The sequence below is a fragment of the Carettochelys insculpta genome, chromosome 3, assembly GCF_033958435.1.
Source record: "Carettochelys insculpta isolate YL-2023 chromosome 3, ASM3395843v1, whole genome shotgun sequence".
Classification (NCBI taxonomy): Eukaryota; Metazoa; Chordata; order Testudines; family Carettochelyidae; genus Carettochelys; species Carettochelys insculpta.
Genome location: NC_134139.1, coordinates 193,255,434 through 193,277,287, shown reverse-complemented (window position 1 = coordinate 193,277,287; position 21,854 = coordinate 193,255,434). Strand labels below are relative to the sequence as shown.

Here is a 21,854-nt window from a genome sequence, read left to right as displayed (position 1 = left end):
TCTTACTTGGTTAATCAAAAATTATTCTTCTTGAATCGTTACAGTTTGTTCTAAATACATTTTTCAATTTTTGGCTACCATCATCTTATAGAACGTATTGATTTAAATCAAGTTTCTCACAGATAGTTCTTTAGATATTTTTGAAACAGTGGTGGAAATTTGATCACTAAACGTTACTTTACAACTCTGAACAGCATTTGACAATATGTAGGGTGTGTGTGTGTGTGTGTGTGTGTGTGTGTGTGTGTGTGTGTGTGTGTGTGTGTGTGTGTGTGTGTTAAAGATTACTTGATTTTTATGAATTTTGTAAATAATACATATTACCTGTATTAAGCTGCACATGCAACAGCAATACATTAGGAATGGTAAGAACTAAATCTTACACAAATACAAATGGTACTTACATTTTATTAAACTAAATCTTACATTCTAGACATGTTTCACATTTGTAACTTTAACAGGTCTCTGGAGATGCCAGCTGATGGCTGTCTTCAAATTTTCTTTTAGTCTTCAGATTTTATTAACTCTAAATGTACAGTCGCCTTAAAACTTCTATAAACAGCTTTAATCTTCCTCACTGCTACTGTTGGTTTAATTCATGAACTGAAACAGAAATATAAGTTTTTCTGCTTTTTCAACATAGTTTTTAGCTTTGAATGAATAAAACCAAATGATGAAAATATTCTCTGTGCCTGCAGAGCAAACTACTGTTGTGAAAAGCTGGCTTAGTAACTGAAGGAACTCTGTTTCGTGGTGTCCGGCTATTGATTTCCACCAATTCAGGGGAGTGACTTCTTGTTAAGTTTACCAATTTAAATGTTCACTCCAGCCTTAAAATTTATTATGACTGGAATAACTGAGGCGTGATTTTTGAGATGTCCATGTAGTGGCAGCAGGAGCATCTTCAGAAGTTAGATATCTGGAGTTGAGATTGTTTGCAAAAAAAAAAAAAAAAAAAAAAAGGAGGTGGAGTTCACGTTTGATCCATTTGCTGCTTTATTGCCTGAAGTTTAACTTCCTGGTGAGGTGTTTCTTTCATCAATGTCTCTTTAAGTGCCTTCCCAATTTTGGCAGCATCAGCAATACAGCCACAATTTCTCTCATTTGTTTAAGAGTGTGGATATGAGTTTCAGTGTATTGAGCATATCTGCTACGTTCCTCTTTAATCCAATGTTAGATACTTTGGATGAGATACTTCCATCTGTTTTGCCACAGTTTTCCTCACACAGTTTTATGAGACTAGGCCAGTTCTTAATAAATTGTTTTAAATGATCAGCCACAGAATTACATCAAACACCTTGAGGGAAAATTTAGTTTGGACCCTTCTTCTCTCTTCAGTGAAACTGAAGCAGAACGGTTTTTATGAAAGAATTTTCTGACTTTAACAGTTTCTTTTTTTCTGTCTTTGGCTAAAAGATGCATTAAATGGGCATTGCTGCCCTATGTTATTAAGGACAACCTTTCATTTCTTCTTCTAAGTGTCTTGTCATGTTTGCAGCATTGTGACAAAACTGCATAAGTGATAGTTGAATTTTTGCTCATAGTTTATTACAGCTTTTACTTGTGCCACTTCTAAATATTCTGTTGTGTGGCCATTTCCTGTTGGTTGTTTCTGAAAGATATGCAGCCCCTTCTTCTGTTGTCACACAGGCACATATTACTGAGTGATGGTGTACATTGCTCCATCCGTCAGGATTAAACTGTTGAATTTACTTCTGTATTTTTTGCAACCTTCTCATACACGGTATCTAGCAATCTTCCACAAGTGTTTGCTCTACCAGATGGAATGTAGCCTTGTCATAAGGGCTCAACCATGTCAATTAAATGTTTATTGTTAAACATGCGAAAAGGACAACTTGACAATCATGCGGCTCGCTAAGATGAAAGAAGGCTTCTCACGGTGGCTCAGTCACTGGGATAGGTTGCCTATTGCTGTAAATTGATTGTAATCCTAATGACATTGGCACATTCATGTAGGTGCATATTTTATTTTTAATCAGTTAAAAGAATAAAAATCTAGGTCTGATGAGTTCTTGTCCTGCTAAGAGTTCCCTTATTGTACAGTTATTTCAGTTAAATACCTTTCGTTCTGCCTCATTGGCTGCTGAACCCATCATGTGGTTCAACATAGAAGGCAATGAACTTCATAGAAAAGGGGCCTTCTGAAAGTGCCCCATGACAAGATTCATATCATACTTATAAGAGAGAAATTATACTTAGTGATCATACAGTTTATTACTGTAAATGTTTTTCAGAAAATGGTTTTCAAATGGTTTTAATGAGTTGAAGAATTAACAACACAGACTTGCCTTCAAAATGGACAGTTTCACGGCCCTCTTTGTTGTGAGGGATAGGCCTATTATTTTTAATATTCTGGACAATATTAAAATATCTTGTGTATATAATATAAAGACACTCTCATTGCAGCACCAATATAACTTTATCTGAAAATCATGCATTGGTAAATCTCTCAAGGAACCGTAACTTTACCAGTCTAACAGCAGGTCTATAATTTCAGTGTCTCTAAATGTTTGAATTATATATGTGATGAAAATGGTCAAAATTTTGAACTTGTACGTTTCTTAATTAACGCTAAACATGCTTTATGAATGTGTGCATAAAGTGAGAAATTAATAGTATGCCGATTGAATGCATAAGACCCTGTGTCATTTCAGTATGCTATTTGATTGTAGGTTTCAGATTATCTTGAAGTTATCAAAGAACCAATGGATCTGTCTACAGTAATAACCAAAATTGATAAACACAACTATTTGACTGCCAAGGATTTCCTGACGGATATTGATCTCATCTGTAGCAATGCATTAGAATACAATCCAGACAAAGATCCTGGTGGTAAGGAACTCTTTAGTTTTGGCCTACCTAAACTGAAGAGAATAGTTCTTTAATCGTGTATATGATTATTATTCAGGCATCTAATCAAACTTTGTACTGTGTTGTTAATTAGCTAAACAAGTGATGTTTCCCTGATTACAGTCTGTTCTTTTAATATTCAAGAGACTCTTAAGTGGACAAAACAAAACAACATTAATGTACCACTTCAAAGACTAACAAACTGATTTATTAGGTGATGGGCTTTCATGGGACAGACCCACTTCCTCAGATCTATAGCATTGCCAGTCCAGACCCAGATATATAGTACAGAGGTCCAAAAAAAATTGCAATAAAATGAATACATGAACTGAAGGAGGCGGTTGAAGGCTGGGGGATGTTGGGTGTCTTGCCCGAGATCATTGTGAACATCAAAGGAGGGGGATGAGTCATTGTAATGCATGAGATAATTGCTTTCTTTGTTCATACCAAGTGTTAATGTGTTTGAATTTGAATATGAAGCCCAGTTCACAAATCTCCCTATCTAATTTGTTTTTAAAGTCTCTTTGTTGTAGGACAAACTGGGCAAAAATGTACCTACAGGAAGGCATTGGCCTTAATGCTGTCCTCCTGTAGATATGGGACAGATCATCCAGTTTCTTTACTATAAAGGATCATTATTATGTGTTGGAAAGACAGATGTGGTTAAATGAGCCTTTGGTCTGACAGCTTCTGAAAGTTCAAGTGAAGCTTTAAAATGAAAATGCCCTATTAAAACATTTGTTAGTACAGAGTGATGAGTGGAAAACCGATCCCATCTGCAAATGAAGACAGTGAATTAAAAGTAGGGCTGTCAGTTAATGCCTGCTATTAACACAGGGCAGAATTAACATGTTAAAAAATGAACATACGTTATTCGCAGAGTCTCAAAGGGTGGGAAACCAGCATGTGCTGCTCTGCAGACACTTAGGTAAGGTGCACTAATATAGTCCTCCACCAGAGGGCGCAGAGAAAAACCAAAGCAGTGTGGTCCCAATTCCAACAGAAACATAAACAAGAAGACCCTGACACCTATCCCTCTCCCCTCCCAGGTGACCGTATTTTTTTAAAAAATAAAACAACCTGGGGGGCTTGCCCAAGCCATCCCCTTCTTGCAGGTCTCAAGCCACCCTCTCTTTGCATGCCCTCCACACCCCCACATCTGATTCTGGGGCTGAGTCCCCCATCTCTGACTCTGCACTGCTCATGGTGGGGTCTATTCTCCACAGCCCAGGAGCCAACCCCACCCCTGAGCCCTGTGCCACCTGTAGCTGGGAGCTGAGTGCCACTGAACTTGCACTGCATATGGCAGAGTCTACCCCTCCTCCAGCCCTTTTTATGTATTATTGTGTAACAGTGCAATTAATCATTATTCATTTTTAAACTGATTAATTGCAATTAATTATTTTTATCGCTTGACAGCCCTGAAAAATGTTTTCATTAAATAAGCGTGAGACAAAACAAAAAATAATTCTCTGAGTGGTTGCAAATATGTTACACAGAGGTAGTCATATGCCCACTGCACTAAAGCCAGAGAATTTTGCTTAGCAATATCCATGGGGCAGTATTCATGTCCTTTCTTTGTGGCCCCTTATATAACAAAAGGATATCGCTACTCTGACCCTTGTTTGTTCATTCTCTGCCCATTGCTAGACTGATTGTGTCAGTGTGGCATTGCTTCATGCTGACTTTTCTATTTCAGTTTTCTGAAATTTTGTTATAAATTGGGTGGGAAACCGCTGGCCTGTGGTCTGAATCTGGATTGTGCCTTGCCTGCATCCAGATCCAGGGCTCCCCTCCACAGCATCTGGCCCATGGGATGTGGGAAGCCCCAAGCCTTGCGGGTTGAATCAGGCTGGCCAGGACCAGATCTGGCCCATGGGCTCTGCCAAGGGGTTGGAGGTTCTGTGTGCAACTGCAGCTGCTGCCCCTCTCTCTTCTACAGCTGAGGGAATGACAAGCACTGTCTGCAGAGAAGTTTTTCTGCCACTCTGATTGATTGGCTAGAGTTCTGGACACTAAGGCTACGTCTACACGTGCACCCAACTTCGAAATAGCTTATTTCGATGTTGCGACATCGAAATAGGCTATTTCGATGAATAACGTCTACACGTCCTCCAGGGCTGGCAACGTCGATGTTCAACTTCGACGTTGCTCAGCCCAACATCGAAATAGGCACAGCGAGGGAACGTCTACACGGCAAAGTAGCACACATCGAAATAAGGGAGCCAGGCACAGCTGCAGACAGGGTCACGGGGCGGACTCAACAGCAAGTCGCTCCCTTAAAGGGCCCCTCCCAGACACACTTTCATTAAACAGTGCAAGATACACAGAGCCAACAACTAGTTGCAGACCCTGTATATGCAGCACGGACCCCCAGCTGCAGCAGCAGCAGCCAGAAGCCCTGGGCTAAGGGCTGCTGCCCACGGTGACCACAGAGCCCCGCAAGGGCTGGAGAGAGAGTATCTCTCAACCCCCCAGCTGATGGCCGCCATGGAGGACCCCGCTATTTCGATGTTGCGGGACGCGGATCGTCTACACGTCCCTACTTCGATGTTGAACGTCGAAGTAGGGCGCTATTCCCATCCCCTCATGGGGTTAGCGACTTCGACGTCTCGCCGCCTAACGTCGATTTCAACTTCGAAATAGCGCCCAACACGTGTAGACGTGACGGGCGCTATTTCGAAGTTACTGCCGCTACTTCGAAGTAGCGTGCACGTGTAGACGCAGCTTAAGAGTGGCATAGGTGTGGTGCCTGACAGCGGTTGGAGAAAAAGTTCCCTGGAGAGGTGTTCTGCCATTTCCCTATCAGAGGGAGGGGAAGTGGGGAGGCAGCGGCAGTGAGGACATGTTTCCTTCTCCCACCCATATCCTCCTACCTGCTTCTGCATCCCCCACCCATCTTCCCCACCCTGCTCCTTCGCCCTCCCTCCTGCTCAGATCCCCACCTTCAGCCTATTTATTGCACCCTCTCTCCTTCCTAGGCCCTTCACCTGTAGCCTGCTACTCAACCCCCCTACTGCTGCCCTCTGCCCACTTATGCACCTTACCTCCCACCCGGATTCCCCCAACTCCATACTACTCCTTCACCCTCCCTCCCACCCAAGCCCCACACCTGCTCCTCAGCAGGCACGTCCCGCACATTGAATCATGAACTCCCCCACCCCCCTGCATTTTTGATCCATCACAGGACCCTAGAAGCGTTAATCTGGCCTGGGGAGAAGCCTTGAACTTCAGTCCCCACTTCTCCTCCCTCCTGCCTAAGGTGTTAGAGCATGAGGGGAGTGAGATGTCTCAGTCGGGGCCTCATCAGTGAGAATTTTGTGGGTTGTTCTTTTATGTGGTGCCCAACTGATTCTTCTTTGGGTCAGTTGCTCCCAACCCCAAAAAGGTTCTCCGTCATGGTATAAAGTCATATAAAATTCTGTGTTGGCATGAGATGTAGTACTGGCTCCTCAGACATCATCATAACTGTTACAAGATAATATCCCTCTGTCAGATTCTGAAGCCTTCTCTAGGGGAAAGAGGGATTGTTAGTCTCTTCTGGGACCTGGAGAAAAGGGCCTATAACACAGACTAGCCATTCCAGAGCTTTGAAAGAATCCTCTGCCAGAATCTGTGCAGACTGGCACCATGACTCTTGAGGTACACTTGATGGAATTGGTCCTTTTGTCCGGTACCAAGGCAGCATTAATTTGGGGTTGTACTTTCCACTGTGTTCCATCCGTGGGATATCTGTTGAGTCTGGAACCAGAGACATTGACATGAACAGTGTCCCCTCATCTGGCATACCAGACGATGTCAGATCTGTGTTGCCTGTTCGATCCTGATTCTCCAGTTGTCTGGGAATATTCAGCTGCTGCATCTTTGTCAGCGTCATGCTGGTTTTTATCCATTCTTGTTCCTTGGGTGACACCTTCCATTATGCTTAGTGCTCCATACGAAGCATCTCTGAGGTTACAAAACATCTGTTGTTATTTTAGAGGTTTTCCTTTTTGTGAGATACCTCATTGTCTGTTTGTTCAAGAACTTGTTGTTTATGAATTTCCCATAGTTAATTGTGTGTTCCAAGAGCTAAGTCCTCTAGTTAGAGCATTCCCTTAGCAAGTTGCTGGCCACACTATACCATGTGTAAAATAGAATTGTATAGTGGCTATTTTTCTTGTTGCTTACTATTGTATACTGTTCTGTCAGGGGAGTGCAACTCTGTCATGGTGTCTTCCACTGGTTACCCTGGGAATTAGCTTGATCTTCAGCAGGATCCCCTTCTCTGACTAGTGTGTCCTTGCTCCCTGCTTTCTCCACAGTCTGGTCTCTGGAACTCTGCTTTTCTCACGCTTGAATTAGCGCTGACTTTTTGAGCATGGTATTCCAGTTACAGTACCCTTTATCCCACGAGGAATAACAGAACTTTTGGAATAGCTGCTTATTCTGAACTTCAGTGCTGTTTTGACAGCACCAGTTCAGAATAAGGAGTTTTGAGAAAATATACACAATTTGCAGAGGGCAAATTGCATAAATTATTTTGAAACCAATTCACTTTGTAGATATGGCCTAAGAGACCAGGAAAATGAATTTTCTCTACTTTGACTTCTGATTCAGCAAATTTTCAGAATTTGAGATTTCCAGAATCCCTAGTGACTTTTAAGTCCACTTACTTCAAAATACCAGTAATACTTCACTACCGCTCTGCAAACGGATTTCGTGGTTGGTTTGTCTCTGAAGATAAGTTTGTTGAGGTCACGCCAGGCCCTGTGTGAACGATGTCATGGAAATATCGCACACAAGGTTCTAGTCTAATTCAAGGACTCTGTACACCTCTGAAGGAAGGACAGTCTTACTTATAACTCCTTTCCTCCTGCCCCCCACCCCCTCCATTTCTCTGATGAGTGGTGTTGGTGATGCAGGCTTTCAGCATTCCCGTAACACATCTGCTTGAAAACTATAGGAGTGAAGTTGAATGTAACATTTTGTAGAATAAGTTCTTCTTTTCTGGACCAAGCTTGACAAATTGTTAAACACCACTTTCTACTAAGGCATAAATAATCTGTGAAGGAGGTAAAAGCTCACCTTTTGCATTGGAGAGAAACAACCAGTGATTAATACAAAGCAAAAGTTTTCCACCTTAGCAAAATTCTGCATTGCCAAATAGTTAATGTGTTTTGAACTCGTGGTACATATGCTAACTTTAAAAAATAAAAGGGAATAAAAAGAGAGATGGAGAGTGACACACACTTCACACATGCACCAACTTTCCGATCTAATGTTAGAGTGGTCTTACTTCATTTGTGCTTACATTTGTTTGATTTCCTGTTTTTTTTCTTTTGTTTTAAGATATGTAATTTCTTATATTATTTTTGTAGATAAAATAATTAGACACAGAGCTTGTACCTTGAAGGACACAGCACATGCCATAATTGCCGCTGAGCTGGATCCTGAGTTTAATAAAATGTGTGAAGAAATAAAGGAAGCAAGAAGAAAAAGAGGTAAGTTTTGAACTTTAAAAACTAAACATATTTATTGTAATGTATGAGATGTTGAGACACTTAAAACCAGAATTGGGTGTATTGCAATGCCTGGCTGATTTAAAAATCAATAATATAAAAGCTCTTACTGAACATGGTAAAATAGTGTAGCACCTAACTGTAGACTCTATTGAAAGAATAGGTTAGGTGAAAGTATCTGAAAGTACTCCGTAGCATCTAGTGGGATATATATCCTGATTGGTGAGTATTGCATTCAAATCCATATGGATTCAAATCATAAACATCAAGAGTATAAATATGTTGCTGGATCAAGAAAGAATATTAAGTGCACAGTGTTAAGACAGTTTAAATGGACGGTAAAAAAACCAATAATGAGGACATTACTTATCCACTTACAGCATGGTCAAATGTCACACTGAACAGAGAAGAAACTTAATTAAATTTTAAAGAAATACTTCTTGAAACAGCCTTCTAGAGCACATAGTATTTAGGTAGTATTTTCAACATAGACCTAAGTGACCACAGTATAATCAACATCCTGCAGGGAAGGAAATTTATTAAAAATTAACATGACACGACTATATAAGGGGAGGTTTCAGTAATACCAATAAGCTATGGACAAGATCCATGCTAGTAACAATACGCAAGAAAGGGAGTGCATGAACTACAGAATGATTGCCCTAACAAGTCATCTAGGCAAGGTTATGATGATGATGATGATACTGACGCGGAGATTGAGGTTGCAGGTAGAAGAACATCTAGTGGATGAGCAAGCGGGATTAAGGAAAGACAGAATTACCATACAGCAGATATTGGCACTAAGATTGATAGCAGAGAAAGCTTGATGAAACATCAAGAACATCTGTACTTGCTTCGTTGATTTTTTCAAAAGGCATTTGACAGTATAGATCAGAAAGTGACTGGTGGTGGTGTTGGAGTCATGCAGAATGGATAGCAGACTGATACAGTTGTTGACAGGTATCAACAACAGTGCAGATGTAGCAGTGAGAACATGCAGAAAGACATGAAGTTGGTTGAGAGTGAGTAGCGATACGAGACAAGTAGATCTGATATCGCCAAGTATGTTCATCATGCAGCTAGAGAGAGTGATGGACAAGATCAAGGAAGAGGTAGAAGGGATATCTTTCATGGGATGAGAATCAACAACTTGAAGTTTGTGGATGACATAGTTATAATTGAAGAAGATGAAGAGAAGCTAGCAAGAACAGTGCAGGAACTAAACGAGGAAGGGAAATGGTATGGGCTGCTTATGAACCTTGATAAAACAAAAACAATGGTATTTGGAGATAAGGAAATAGGAAGGAAGATCAGTGTAGATGGAATTGAAGTAGAGAGTGTAGAAGTTCACGTATCTGGGAAGCAACATAACATATGATCTTGACTATAAGAAGGAAATAGCAGATAGTGTAGCGAATAAAATAGAATAATTTGGGTGATAATGCAAGTTTTGAAGAGAAGGATATTGGCATTCGAGAGGAGTTGTTATAGAAAGATCCTGAGAATAGGATGGATGCAGAAGGTCACCAACGAGGAATTATATGGGAAAATACAGACAAAAGAGAACCTACTGCAGAAGGTTATACGGCGTAAGTTACAGCTGTTCAGGCATATCTGCAGAATGAATGAGGAATGAAAAATCAAGGCCCTGGTATCTGGCATAATGGACAGTTCGAATAGGAGAGACAGACCACACAGAGAATGGGTGGATGATGTAGTAGATTGGTGCGGGGGTAGTCTACAGAAACTAAGCCACTCTGGGCTGGACAGGAACAGATGGAAGGAAATAATGATGAAAGCATCGGGCACCAACAGGCTCTGAACCCATGGTGATTGGTGGTGGTGATGATGATATTCAAAATAGCCCTGAAATGAAAAGCAAAGGAAAGAAAGTTCTTAGATTTGTCTTGGATACTACTTAAGAAAACAGACTTTAGAAACTCTAGGTCCATGACATGTTTGGCATATTGAAACACAAACTGTTTGCTTACACCAATCTTAATAATTGATCCAGATCACTGTGTATCAGTGAACTGCCCTTTTTATTATTTTTCACTGCTCCACAGTGAGTCATCTGCAAATCTTATGGTAATTTTGTTTCAGGTTATTGACAAAATGTTAAATAGCGTAGAACCGTGATCTGATCCTTCTGGAACCAGTTTAGAAGAGCATCTGCTTGATGATGAGTCTCCCTTTACAGTTTTATGTTGAAATTTAACACAGTCAGTTTTTAATCTTTTTGATGTGTTCCATGTTGATTAGGTATTGAGTTAGTTCTTCAGTCAGCATGGCATGCAGTATCAAATTATGCACCTTACAGAAGTCTGTTACATCAATACTATGAACTTTATCAGTCAAATCTGTACCCTAATCAAAACTGTACTGAATTAGTTTGACAGGTTTGATGGGATCAGTTTACAAGCCTATGTTGACTGGTATTATTCATCTTACTCTCTTTAATTCTCTATTAATAGTCCTGTATCCGCTGTTGCATTATTTTCACTAGAATGAATGTCAGGCTCATGGGCCTGTGGTTATCTGAGTTGCCCTGTTTACGTTTGTTAAATATCAGTATTATAATAGCTTTTCTTCTGTCTTCTGGAACTTTTCCACATGTTTGAAGACTTATTTAAAGTCAACATTGGCAATCCTGAGAGCACCTTGGCCAGCTCTCTTAAATTCTTGGAGACAAATTATCTAGGCCTTACTGATTTTGAAAGGTCTAATTATAGTAGCTGAATTAGTGTTAGGATGGATAGTATTTCATCATTATGATATGAATATATAGACTCATGGAAATGTAGAACTGGAATGGACATTAGTAGGTGATCCACTGCAGACTACTGCACTAAATATTATCTAGACCAGTGGTTACCAACCTTTTCAGTAGTGCAGACTCCCAATCAACTGGCCCCCGCAACTGTTCGCTAGCCCCCATCAAAGCCAGTTCTATTTTCTATGCTCATGTTTATTTATCTCTTTTTTTTTTAATGTCCCCCCTGCAATACCCTTGCAGACCTCCAGGGGTCCACGGACCCCAGGTTAGGAACCACTGATCTAGATCATGCCAGACAGGTGTTTGTCTAATCTGTTCTTAAGTAAGAACCTCCAGTGACAGAGATTCCACAAGTTGCCTGCATAATTTGTTCCTAACTGTAAGTGTAGTAAGTACAGGCTAATTTTCTTAATGTCTAATCTAAATCTTCCTAGCTGCAATTTTTAAGCCCTGTTGGTTCTCGTCTGATCCTCACTGGTTAAACAACAATAATTTATCACCCTTCTCTTTATAACAAACTTTTGTGTACTTGAAGATTTTTATCTTCTCCCCCTTCACTTATCTCTTCTCCAGACTAAGTAAACTCATTTTTTGTCATTCCTCATAGATCCTGTTTTCTAGACCATTATTGTTGCTCTCCTTTTGGATTTCCTCCAATTTGTGCGTATCTTTTTTGAACTGTATGGTACCCAGAACTGGATACTGTACTCCAGTTGAGGCCTTGTCACTGCTGGCAGAGTGGAAGAATTACTTCTTATGTCTTGCTTACAACATTTTTGGTAATATATGTCAGAATGATATTCACCTTTTATGAAACTGTATTACATTGTTGAATTTCATTTAATTTGAGAGCCACTGTGAGCCCAGGTCTTTGTAGGAAGAGTCCTTCTTAGGTATTCATTTCCCACTTGATATTTCTGTAGTTGATTTTTCACTCCTAAATATCTTTGCATTTGTCATTATTGAATTTCGTCCAGTTTATTTTAGATCATTTCTCCAGTTTGTCAAGATTTTTGAGCTTAAGTCTTGTGCTTCAAAGTACATCGTCTGTCTTTTATAGAAGGAAATATTCATTGAACACTTTGCCTTTTCTGTCTTAATATGAACAATATTACCTTTATCTAACAATGGACCATTATTATTGTTGTAGTTTGTTCTGTAGAGTGTGGGTTTATAGTAGAGTTTCAAAAGTCATGTGTACCTCTGAAGAAAAAGGAAGCACGAAGACAAGAAGTAGACTTAAATGACAAGTTTAAAGGCCGTATCTGAACCAAATACCTTTTAGAGTTTGGAAGTCTTACCAAATAAAGCTGGAGAACTCACATGTAAAGCTTCAAAAAAAGAGTACTGTGGCCCATGGGCGATCTGAAAAAGATCACTGTCTGTTCCGGTATTATCAATCCTGTTTGTACCAAGATGGTTTAAACACTGTGACCATAGTTAACGAATGTCAGAAGCAGCAGATCCACTGATGCACAATAGGACCTCATGGGCATAAGCATCAAAGCAATGTCTGGCAGGGACCACACCATTGATAAGACAATTATGGTATATGAGCATTCCCATCAGCACCATCAACAGAGAGCTATCCAGCCTGTGAGCATTAAGTACAATCCAGATCACTGATTCCTTCAGTGTGATCTTCTCACTGGCAGCCATCATTGGCACAGTATATGTTGTCATGGCAGTAATTTAGATGCTTTAAAGATCTCTTGGTAACTGACATACCAAAGTTTCCCTTGCTCTGTACCAGTGCTCTGGTAACAGGTTTACTTCAGACACTGGAGTCTGACTGGTACCATGTCGTCCACCTCCAGTCTCAAGTGGTGAATCAGATAGTGAACAGGAGGAGGTCATTTCCCTTAATTCTGTCCACTTTTTACGTTCTGACAGCAAAATAGGGCTTCATCAACCACCAAGCTTAATATGTTTACTTTTCAACTCCCTGAACTGTACTGCAAATGGTTTTGAGTCATTGTTAGTGAGAGGCAACTGGTGGCCAGCTTTCTGTATTATGAAAGATAAACCAATGAATTAAGAAATCCACTTGCAGATATACCTCTCACATAGAATGGGAAGGGACCTTCAGAAGACATTGAGTCCAGTCCCCTGCACTCACAGCAGGACCTATCACCACCCCTGACAGCTTTTTTTTTTAAATCTGTTTGCCCCAGATCCCTGAATCCTCAAGGATTGAGCTAACAACCCAGGGTTTAGCAGGCCAGAGCTCAAACCACTGAGCTATCCCTTCCACACCGCCCCTCCCCGCACCTGAGATAAGTTGATCAGCAGTAATTAGAATGGATATGTCAAGAACAAATCCTAGCTAACCAGTCTGATAGCTTTCTTTCACAGGGTAAGTAGTATTGTGGTTAAGGGGAAAGTGGTAGATGTAGTATATCTAGACTTCATTATTAAACTATGGAAATGCAACCTATATGGAGCTACTATAAGGTAGGTATATAACTGGTTAGACAGTTTTTCCCAGAAAGTAGTTATGAATGGTTCATACTGATGGTGGAAGGGCATAACAAGTGGGTTTTGCAGGGATCAGTTCTGGATCCATGTCTGTTTAATATCTTCATCAATAATTTAAATAATGGTGTAAAGAGTACACTTAAAGTTTGCAGCTTATACCAAGTTGGGAGAGATTGCAAGTGCTTTAGGGGAAAGGTGTATAATTCAAAATGATGTGGATAAACTGGTGAAATGGTCTAATATAAATAGGATGAAATTCAATAAGAACAAATGCAAAATACTCCACTTAGGAAGAACCCATCAGTTGCATTATACAGTATGGGAAATGACTATCTAGGAGGCAGTACTCTGGAAAGGGATCTGGGAGTGATAGTGGACTGCGAGATAAATACGAGTCAACAATGTGACACTCTTGCAAATAAAGCATATGTTCTGGGATGTATTATCAGGTGTGTTGTAAGCAGGGTAGAAGAAGAAATCCTTCTGCTCTATTCTGTGCTGATCAGGCCTGTGTTGGTGTGTTGTGTCCAGTTCTGGGTGTCACATTTCAGGAAAGGTACGGGCATATTGGAAAACATCCAGAGGAAAGCCTCCAGCAGAAAGCCATATGGAAGAGTCAGTGGGCCGAGGCTGCTGGCAGGGAGGGAAGCCTGCCTGAGTGCTGCTGGCCAGGAGCTGTGCTGCACTCCACCTCGTTCCCAGACCCTGGACCCACTGCTATGCCTCTCCCCCAGACCAGAATCTTCTCCTGTACCCATCCTGGACCCCAGTACTCCCCACCCGGGCTGCAACCCCCTTGTTCAACCAAACTACTTCTGAGGTTCCACAACCTATCCTGCACCCCAGTTCCCTGTCCCTAACTCTCTTCTGCACCTAACTCCACATCATCTTCCCTAGGAAAGTGCATCCATTGAACTCTTACCAGAATCTTTTAGTGCCCCCCCATCAAAATTTATTTCCCACCCTGTTGTGCATTCTCTATCATTAAATATTTTTAAAAGCATGTTAGAGAAACACCTGTCTGGTTGTTATAGATTGTACTTGATTTTGCCATGAGGGCAGAGGACTGGACTTGATGACCTCATGAGTTTCATTCCAATTCTATGATTTTATGAAACTGAAAGGCAGTAAATTCAAAAGAGATAAAATTAACACCACTTCAGACAGTACATCATTTAATTTTTGGAACTTATGACAACAATTTAGCATGATAGGCTCATTGTATGTTGCAGTGGATACTAAGACTATATGGAGTAGTAATACAATAAATACTTTTTAGACGTTTTCAGAGCAATATGTTTCATATTGCTTCAGAGCTTATCAAAAATCACTTAATTATTAGATGCTAAATGGAGATTCTGATGTGGGACAAATTACCCAGCAGCGGACGGGCTGATCAGCCATCAATGGACTCAAAAATAGGAGGGTGACATGAAGATGTCATACTTGTTATTGAGTGACTGCCAAGATAGTGATTCTTGCACCTTTCTGTGAAGCATCTGATGTTGGACACTGTCAAGAAGAAATGTGACACTACATAGACCTTTGGTCTGTGTTTCCATGTTATAAAAGTAGGGTGCCTCAGCAGTGCACATGTTGCAAATCATAATGTGCATATATATATTACTTCATGTCTATGGGCTCTTTTATCAAACATACCTGACAACGTGGTAATTACAATTATACCCTGAATTTTTTGTTGGGGGAGGGGGGCGCAGAAGGAAAGAGTGGTGAAATATTGGATTAATCAGTATCGCAGGTCACCAGCTATACCTGACCATTAATTTGCAAAAGCAAAAAGCAGTCATAATTTCTGATTTCTGATTGATATAAAAATTCAGGTATTCTGTGAAACAAATACACTTTTCAATTGGGAATGTGTGTGTGTGTGTGTGTGTGTGTGTGTGTGTGTGTATATATTATACATTATAAATTATGTATATACAAAAACAGCATACAGTGTGTGTGTGTATATATATGTAATACAGTATAAATTTGCTGTATATATACACACACAAAATACAGTCTATATTATATATATATATACAAAATACAATAATAATGTAAATTTTTACTTAAACTTCGCAATTCTTCATGTAGAAATTTTTTCACCAAGTATGTTTGGGGAATATACTGAATCTTAAGATTGAAAAGTGCCATGAGTGGAAATCCTTCAAAAATGGTAATATACATTTGTATTTATTTTTAAGTAGTCCATTTAAAATCTGTGGAAATAGCAAACTGTCACCATAAGGTTATTTTTGGATCTTATTCTTTTATTTAGGTAATCTGGGCTGGGAGGGGAAAGTACAGATTTAAAAAACAGTGTTTGTGTTCCAAAATATTGAATTGATTGTTTAAGTCACACAATGATCAGTTTTTTTTCCGAAGGCCTGGGTTTCAACAGAAAGTTAACTTGACTTAGCTTTAGGGTTCACAGGTGTGGAAGAATCCACATCCCAGCATGAGATAATTAAGCTGACCTAAATGCTAGGCTATGTCTAGGCTGCAGTCTTCTGTCAACAAAACTTCTGTCGACAGAAGTTTTGTTGACAGTACGTGTCCAGACTGCAGATCTCTCGGAAGAAATCTGCCAGTCAGGAGAATTCTGTCACCATGTCTGTACACCTTGTTCCACGAAGAAGAAGGAAAGTCTGGAGAGAGGGTGTTTTTCTGACATTTGGCCCCATGTGGATGGGCCAAATGTTGGAAATGTCTCTCCTGTCAGAACTGTCTGCAAAAGATATGCAAATGCGTTGTGCAATTTGCATATCTTTTTCCAACAGTTCTCTGCAATCTAGACACAGCCCTGGTGAAGATCTAGGTACCACCTGTCAGGAAGAGGTGTATGCAGTGTCTGTAGTGAAGTTTTATATCATATATGCTTCTGCAATGTTTCAAATCCATATGAGTTGTAAGACATCCGATATAACAGTTTTTAAGACTTTATGTACAATACATTCTATTCCTAGCTAAAAACAAATATGGTTCATTTATATCTTGGTTTAACAATGTCTATTTAAATATGCTAATTGCTATATTTTTAATGCAATACTATGTTGTAGGCATCTTCTTGTTTAGTTTATGCAGCTCAGATTATTTAAATAGGTATGCTTATCTTTTATGTGCAGGCTTATCTGTAACAGCAGAGCAAATAAATCCTCATGGTTCCACTGTACGGAAAACAGAAACAAGAGTTGAAGAGGCATTGCGGAACAAACAAAAAAATGCAATAGCAGATTGGCACCGCTCTGCAAATAAATGTGCATGTGAGTACTTCAAATCATTTTGTATTGAAGCTAGAGCACTCTCCCAGATAGCAATGGTCATGGATTTGATGCACGCTTAAGAAAGGACAATTATTTCTATAAATTATCAGTTTTAGTCATCCTTTTTATTTCCCCTTTAGAAGAGCCACATTAGCCACACAGCTCTTGTGTCTTTGAGGCATCTGTTTTCCAACGTCATTAAATATCTTCAGAGAGAACCATTGAAAGGAGGTGGAAAGCAAGATTTCAAACTCTTTTAATGCAAAAAATATAAGTAGCACAGTAGCTTGAAAATATTTTTTCAGTGTAAAAAAAATTAAAATTATCTTTCTCTGGGATTTAGAATAATCTTATGCATAACTGTGAAACAAGAACACCTTAAGTAAATATTTCCTGTGTTAAGTTCCCTATAAGGCATTTTTATTATAGAAAATTGGTAAGCTGTGTTTTGCTTGCAGAGATATAGTTGCAAGCAGCTTAAGCGTACACCACTGAAAGGTGATGGGAAGCCTCAATTGATCTAATTTAAATGAATGAAAGTTGAGTTTGTCCAGCACTGTCATAACCAGTGTGTTCTGTCATCTTTTCCATCCATGTTCAGAATACATTTTTATGTGCACCAAGGCATGTATGAATGTGCCCTACCAGTAGAAACAAAGCCTAGCTGTGGGTGCTCTGCTAATCAGCTGGGTGACATTCAAATCTGTCCTGAGTGGCTGTACAAGTCTGTAGCTTACAGGGCACCCTAATCACAAAGTCAGTTCTAGAACAGAGAAGTATACTGTGTTTGATCATATACTGTAGAAGTTCTTTACATGTTGTTTAGATAGTACTATAGGTTGCAATTCTCAAATCTGGTACTTTTCTGTCTGGCACCACGGATGTTGCCGGCCAAGAAGGTACCCAGCTGAGGCTTGTCCAGTCCAGGAGCCCTGCCTATCACATAACAGCAAGGTTGGAACTGGAGCCCCCACCGGCCCCATGGCATCATAGGGACAAGAGCCAGAGCCCGATTGCCTGCCCCAAGACAGCACAAGGCCAGGAGCCAGAGCCCCGTTGCCTGCCCCGTGGTAGCATGGGGCCAGGAGCCAGAGTCCCCTGACTGCCCAGCGGCAGCCGGGGGGAACGGTCTGGAGCCCTGTGGCAGCCCTGGGGAGCATGTAGGTTGGGATCGCAGCAGCACTTGGAGTGCAGGGCTGTCTGTGGCAGAAGCCCTGGACCTCCCCTCATCTGACAAATTCTCTTGTTCGAGATTTGTCAGATCTCAACCATGCTGGACAAGAGAGGTGCAACCTGTAGTGACTATTTGACTAATCAGGATAAGAAACTAGTAAATCGGCCTCCAGTTGAACTGTGGGGTCCATTATTAATATTTAAGAAAAAACCCGGTAACCTCTTAGGGGATTTCTTCACTAATGTTTCCTTTTCCCCTTCTGTCCATTTGTGCATGTAATTCCAGGGATATGAGATAAAAAATGGATGAGGTAACATCTTTTTGGACTACCATCTGTTGGTAGAAGAGACAAGCTTGAGGAAGAAATCTTTGCAGCTTGAAAGTTTGTCTCTTGTGCTAATAGGAGCTTGTCCAATAGTATATATTACCTCATCCACTTTGTGTTTGTTTTTAGCATAGTGATGATATACTATGCTAGCCCTAAAGAGTATTTTAGAAATATATGGGATAGATTTGACATCAAATCATTCTAGAGATGATACGTCTGTGGCCTGTTCTGAAGGCTTATTTCTTGCCCAGTCCTTCAATTCCTATACTTAAGGAATTCAAGAAATGGCAGTATGAAATAATTGCATAAGATGGAAGCAGAAATTTGCTTTCTAAATTTTCATTCTGCAGCATGAATAAAGAAAACTGTAGATGCTTTTCACAAAAAATAAAGATAGAAAAATGTGGTTCGTGATTGTTTGTGTGTGTGTGTGTTTGTGTGCCATTAAACTCATTGCTGCATTGTGGTCTTTTGAGATGCTGTTTTCTTCTTTTATTTCCAGCCAGGACTCTCATGGAAAGGAGGGCACAGGTGCCACTAAGGACCCCTATAGGTTGTCTTGTCTAGTCTCTTGCACTGAGATAGAACCCTGTATTATCTAGATCAAGGGTCAGAAACCCTGCGTACGGGTGCCAACAGTGGCACACCAACCTATTTTCATTGGCATGCAAGGCAGGAGCTCAGCTTCTCCCTCCCCCCACTTCCTCCATGCAGCTGAGAACATGCTGAAAGCTGTGCCTCCGGTGGATTAACAAAAGACCGTCTAATGCTACCAAACACTACCTAAATGGTAAAGCTCTGCATCTTAATTTATCTATTAATGAAGCTGTTGTAAGTAGGTCTGTTGGTGACTTTAAAAAGTATCATTGGCACTCAGACTGTACACGGATGTCAAAAGGTCAAATTTTGACCCTCTGCCTCGGAAAGTTTTCTGACCCCTGATCTAGATTATCTTTTTTGTAGAAAGGGAAAAGGGAAATTATTTGGAACAGAGATTAACGCCAAAGTACTGTCTATACATTTTTGATGACTGTTATAATGTGCGGATAATATGTGTAAGATTAGATTAGTATCAGAGGGGTAGCTGTGTTAGTCTGTGTCTGCAAAAACAGTGAGAAGTCCTGTGGCACCTTATAGACTAACAGATTTTTTGGAACATAAGCTTTTGTGGTTAAAGACCTACTTTGTCAAATGTGGCATCGGACAAAGGGGGTCTTTGCCAGTGAAAACTTGTGCTCCAAAAAATCTGTTAGTCTATAAGGTGCCAAAGGACTTCTTGCTGTTTTTATAATTAGTTTAGAAAGGAATGATTTTTAAATGGAGGGGGAATAATATATTTTAGAGCAAGAATAAGATATATTTTGATGTCCAAGTCAGTGAAAATGGGAGGGAATTAGATAGTCTTTGCTATCAAAAAGTTGGGCAACACTTGATTTAAAAACAGAGTAATATCAGAAAATGATTGATATAGTTTGATGATATGTGACCAAAATTGTTCTTTTCAATTAGCATTTGTGAAACAGACTTCCATTTTTCTTCTTTCAGGCTGAAACTAAATTCAGTTCTTCTTTGTGTACTTTTTCATGTTAATGCCAGCCAGGTGTTCATGCATGGTAGCCAGATTTTTTTTTCCCTAGCACCATCCACTGGGTCACCTGAGTACCCCCTTGAGTCATGCCTTCATGGTGCTCAACATACTATCCCTGCGGAACTGCCTACCCCCAGTTCCTTCTTATCTACAGTAAGGGATAGGTAGAACCTCCCATAGCCCTTGATTCAACAAGCATCTTTATCTTTGTCATTTATATATAGTTTATTATTGTTTAGTAATAGTTTATAATTAAGTAAGTGAGGAGTTCTCATTTTCCTTCTGACTCCTCAGAACTGTGGCGTGCCACGGTTTGATATTTTAAAATTGAAGTCTGCTTGAAGAGCATGCCACAGTGATCCTGACGCTCCTTATTTAAGGTGCCTGGGGGAATGTCACCAAAAAGACTATTGCAAAATCTACTGCAAGATCCATCCCAAAACTCTTACAGGTAACAGTGGCTTAAAGTGCTCCTTATGGAGACAACACTCTGCCCCTCCACGTCCAGTACATCCTCACTGACCCAGAGGGCCCTCTCTCCATTGTCCTGGCACAACTCTTCCTGAGGCTAATCAGAGGATAGGCACTGGTCGTGAACACTGGTGCCTCAGAAGAAACAATGGAGAAGCATTGTTCTTCTCCAGCCAAATCCAAGGAGCAGATGACTGAGAGGCCCCAGTTGGGCAACAGCACTTGATCCCTAGTCAGGACTAATTTGTGGCTTTCAGGACTAAATTGTGGCTTTCACTTTTATTGCCATCAGTTGAAGCCGTGTCACATTGTAGACGAGACCTAAAAGGGTTATTCTAAATAGTAATTGATGAAAATTCATCCCTGAAAATACCAATAGACAGATGTCATTAGCTTGGCTAAGTCTGGCCTATTCTTTAGTATGAAGAAAATTCTATTATGTTACATTGATGTGTACTAAAGTAAATGAGGTTACTTGGGATTTATACAGAGAGCTGAATATGACCATATGCGTGTGATGTGTTTGCTACTTTTTTTTGTGCCTCACCATCCATATGTTAAAATGTAGTGGTGTTGCCACTTTCCTAATATATTTGCCATAGTGTTTTCACACTTTGACTTTATAGTTTATTTCTACTTCATGTTACCTTGAAAACATGGCTCATTCTTATGGTCCAGCCTCTTTTTTTGAGGTAATGTAATTTGTATTTCTTAAGCAATAATGTAAGTTCAGGGTAGATTTTTTACAGTTTTGTGGGGTGAAGTATTTCTGTAGGGTTAATTCACGATCAGATAATCATAAGGAAGCTTCTTTTCTTTAACTTGCACTTTCGAGGGGTATAGCTGGTCTTTGGTATTCAGTTCTACATCCTTTTCCAAATCTGCTTGAGCTTTGCTGCCTATTAGGGATGTAAAACCCTGTTTAATTGGTTACCTGGTTAAATGCTCTGTTTAACTGGTTAATCAATTAAAGAGGTGTGTGTGTTGGGGGGGGGGTGCGGCTGGGGAGGCCACTCCAGCCCAGTGCTCTCACTCACTGCACACTAGAGACTGGGGCTGCTCGAACATGGTTGGAATATCCCTGCTCATGGTGGTGCGGTGGGTGACAGCACTTCAGCACAGCTGGAGCAACTCCTGTCTGCAGTGGACTCAGATGTGCCCCTGGGTTGATGCACTCCAGCTTGGGCGGAGCAGTCCCCATCTGCAACGGTCCTGGGCACTCTGTGGGAGGAGGAGCTCCAGCCAGTCCTGAAGCAGCCCTAGTTCCAATGGCATGAGTGAAAGAGAAGTGGGGTGTACAGTGGTATAACATGAGTGACAAAGGGGTGAGTGTGTATGTGTATTTGAGAAGGGAAGATAGTACTGGTGTGTCTTGTCCTAGGTATGCCGTAAATTAAT

At 40.4% G+C, this 21,854-nt stretch overlaps 1 protein-coding gene across 3 annotated transcripts in view; it reads left to right on the top strand.

Moving 5' to 3' along the window:
• Positions 1-21,854, top strand: part of ATAD2B (ATPase family AAA domain containing 2B) — a 168,215-nt gene that overhangs the window by 117,788 nt on the left and 28,573 nt on the right. For all 3 annotated transcript variants that reach the window (XM_074991334.1, XM_074991333.1, XM_074991335.1), the window contains 3 exons: positions 2,694-2,853; positions 8,232-8,354; positions 16,758-16,895. In XM_074991334.1, coding sequence (XP_074847435.1) covers positions 2,694-2,853; positions 8,232-8,354; positions 16,758-16,895 — 421 coding nt within the window. The remainder of the gene's footprint in view (positions 1-2,693; positions 2,854-8,231; positions 8,355-16,757; positions 16,896-21,854) is intronic.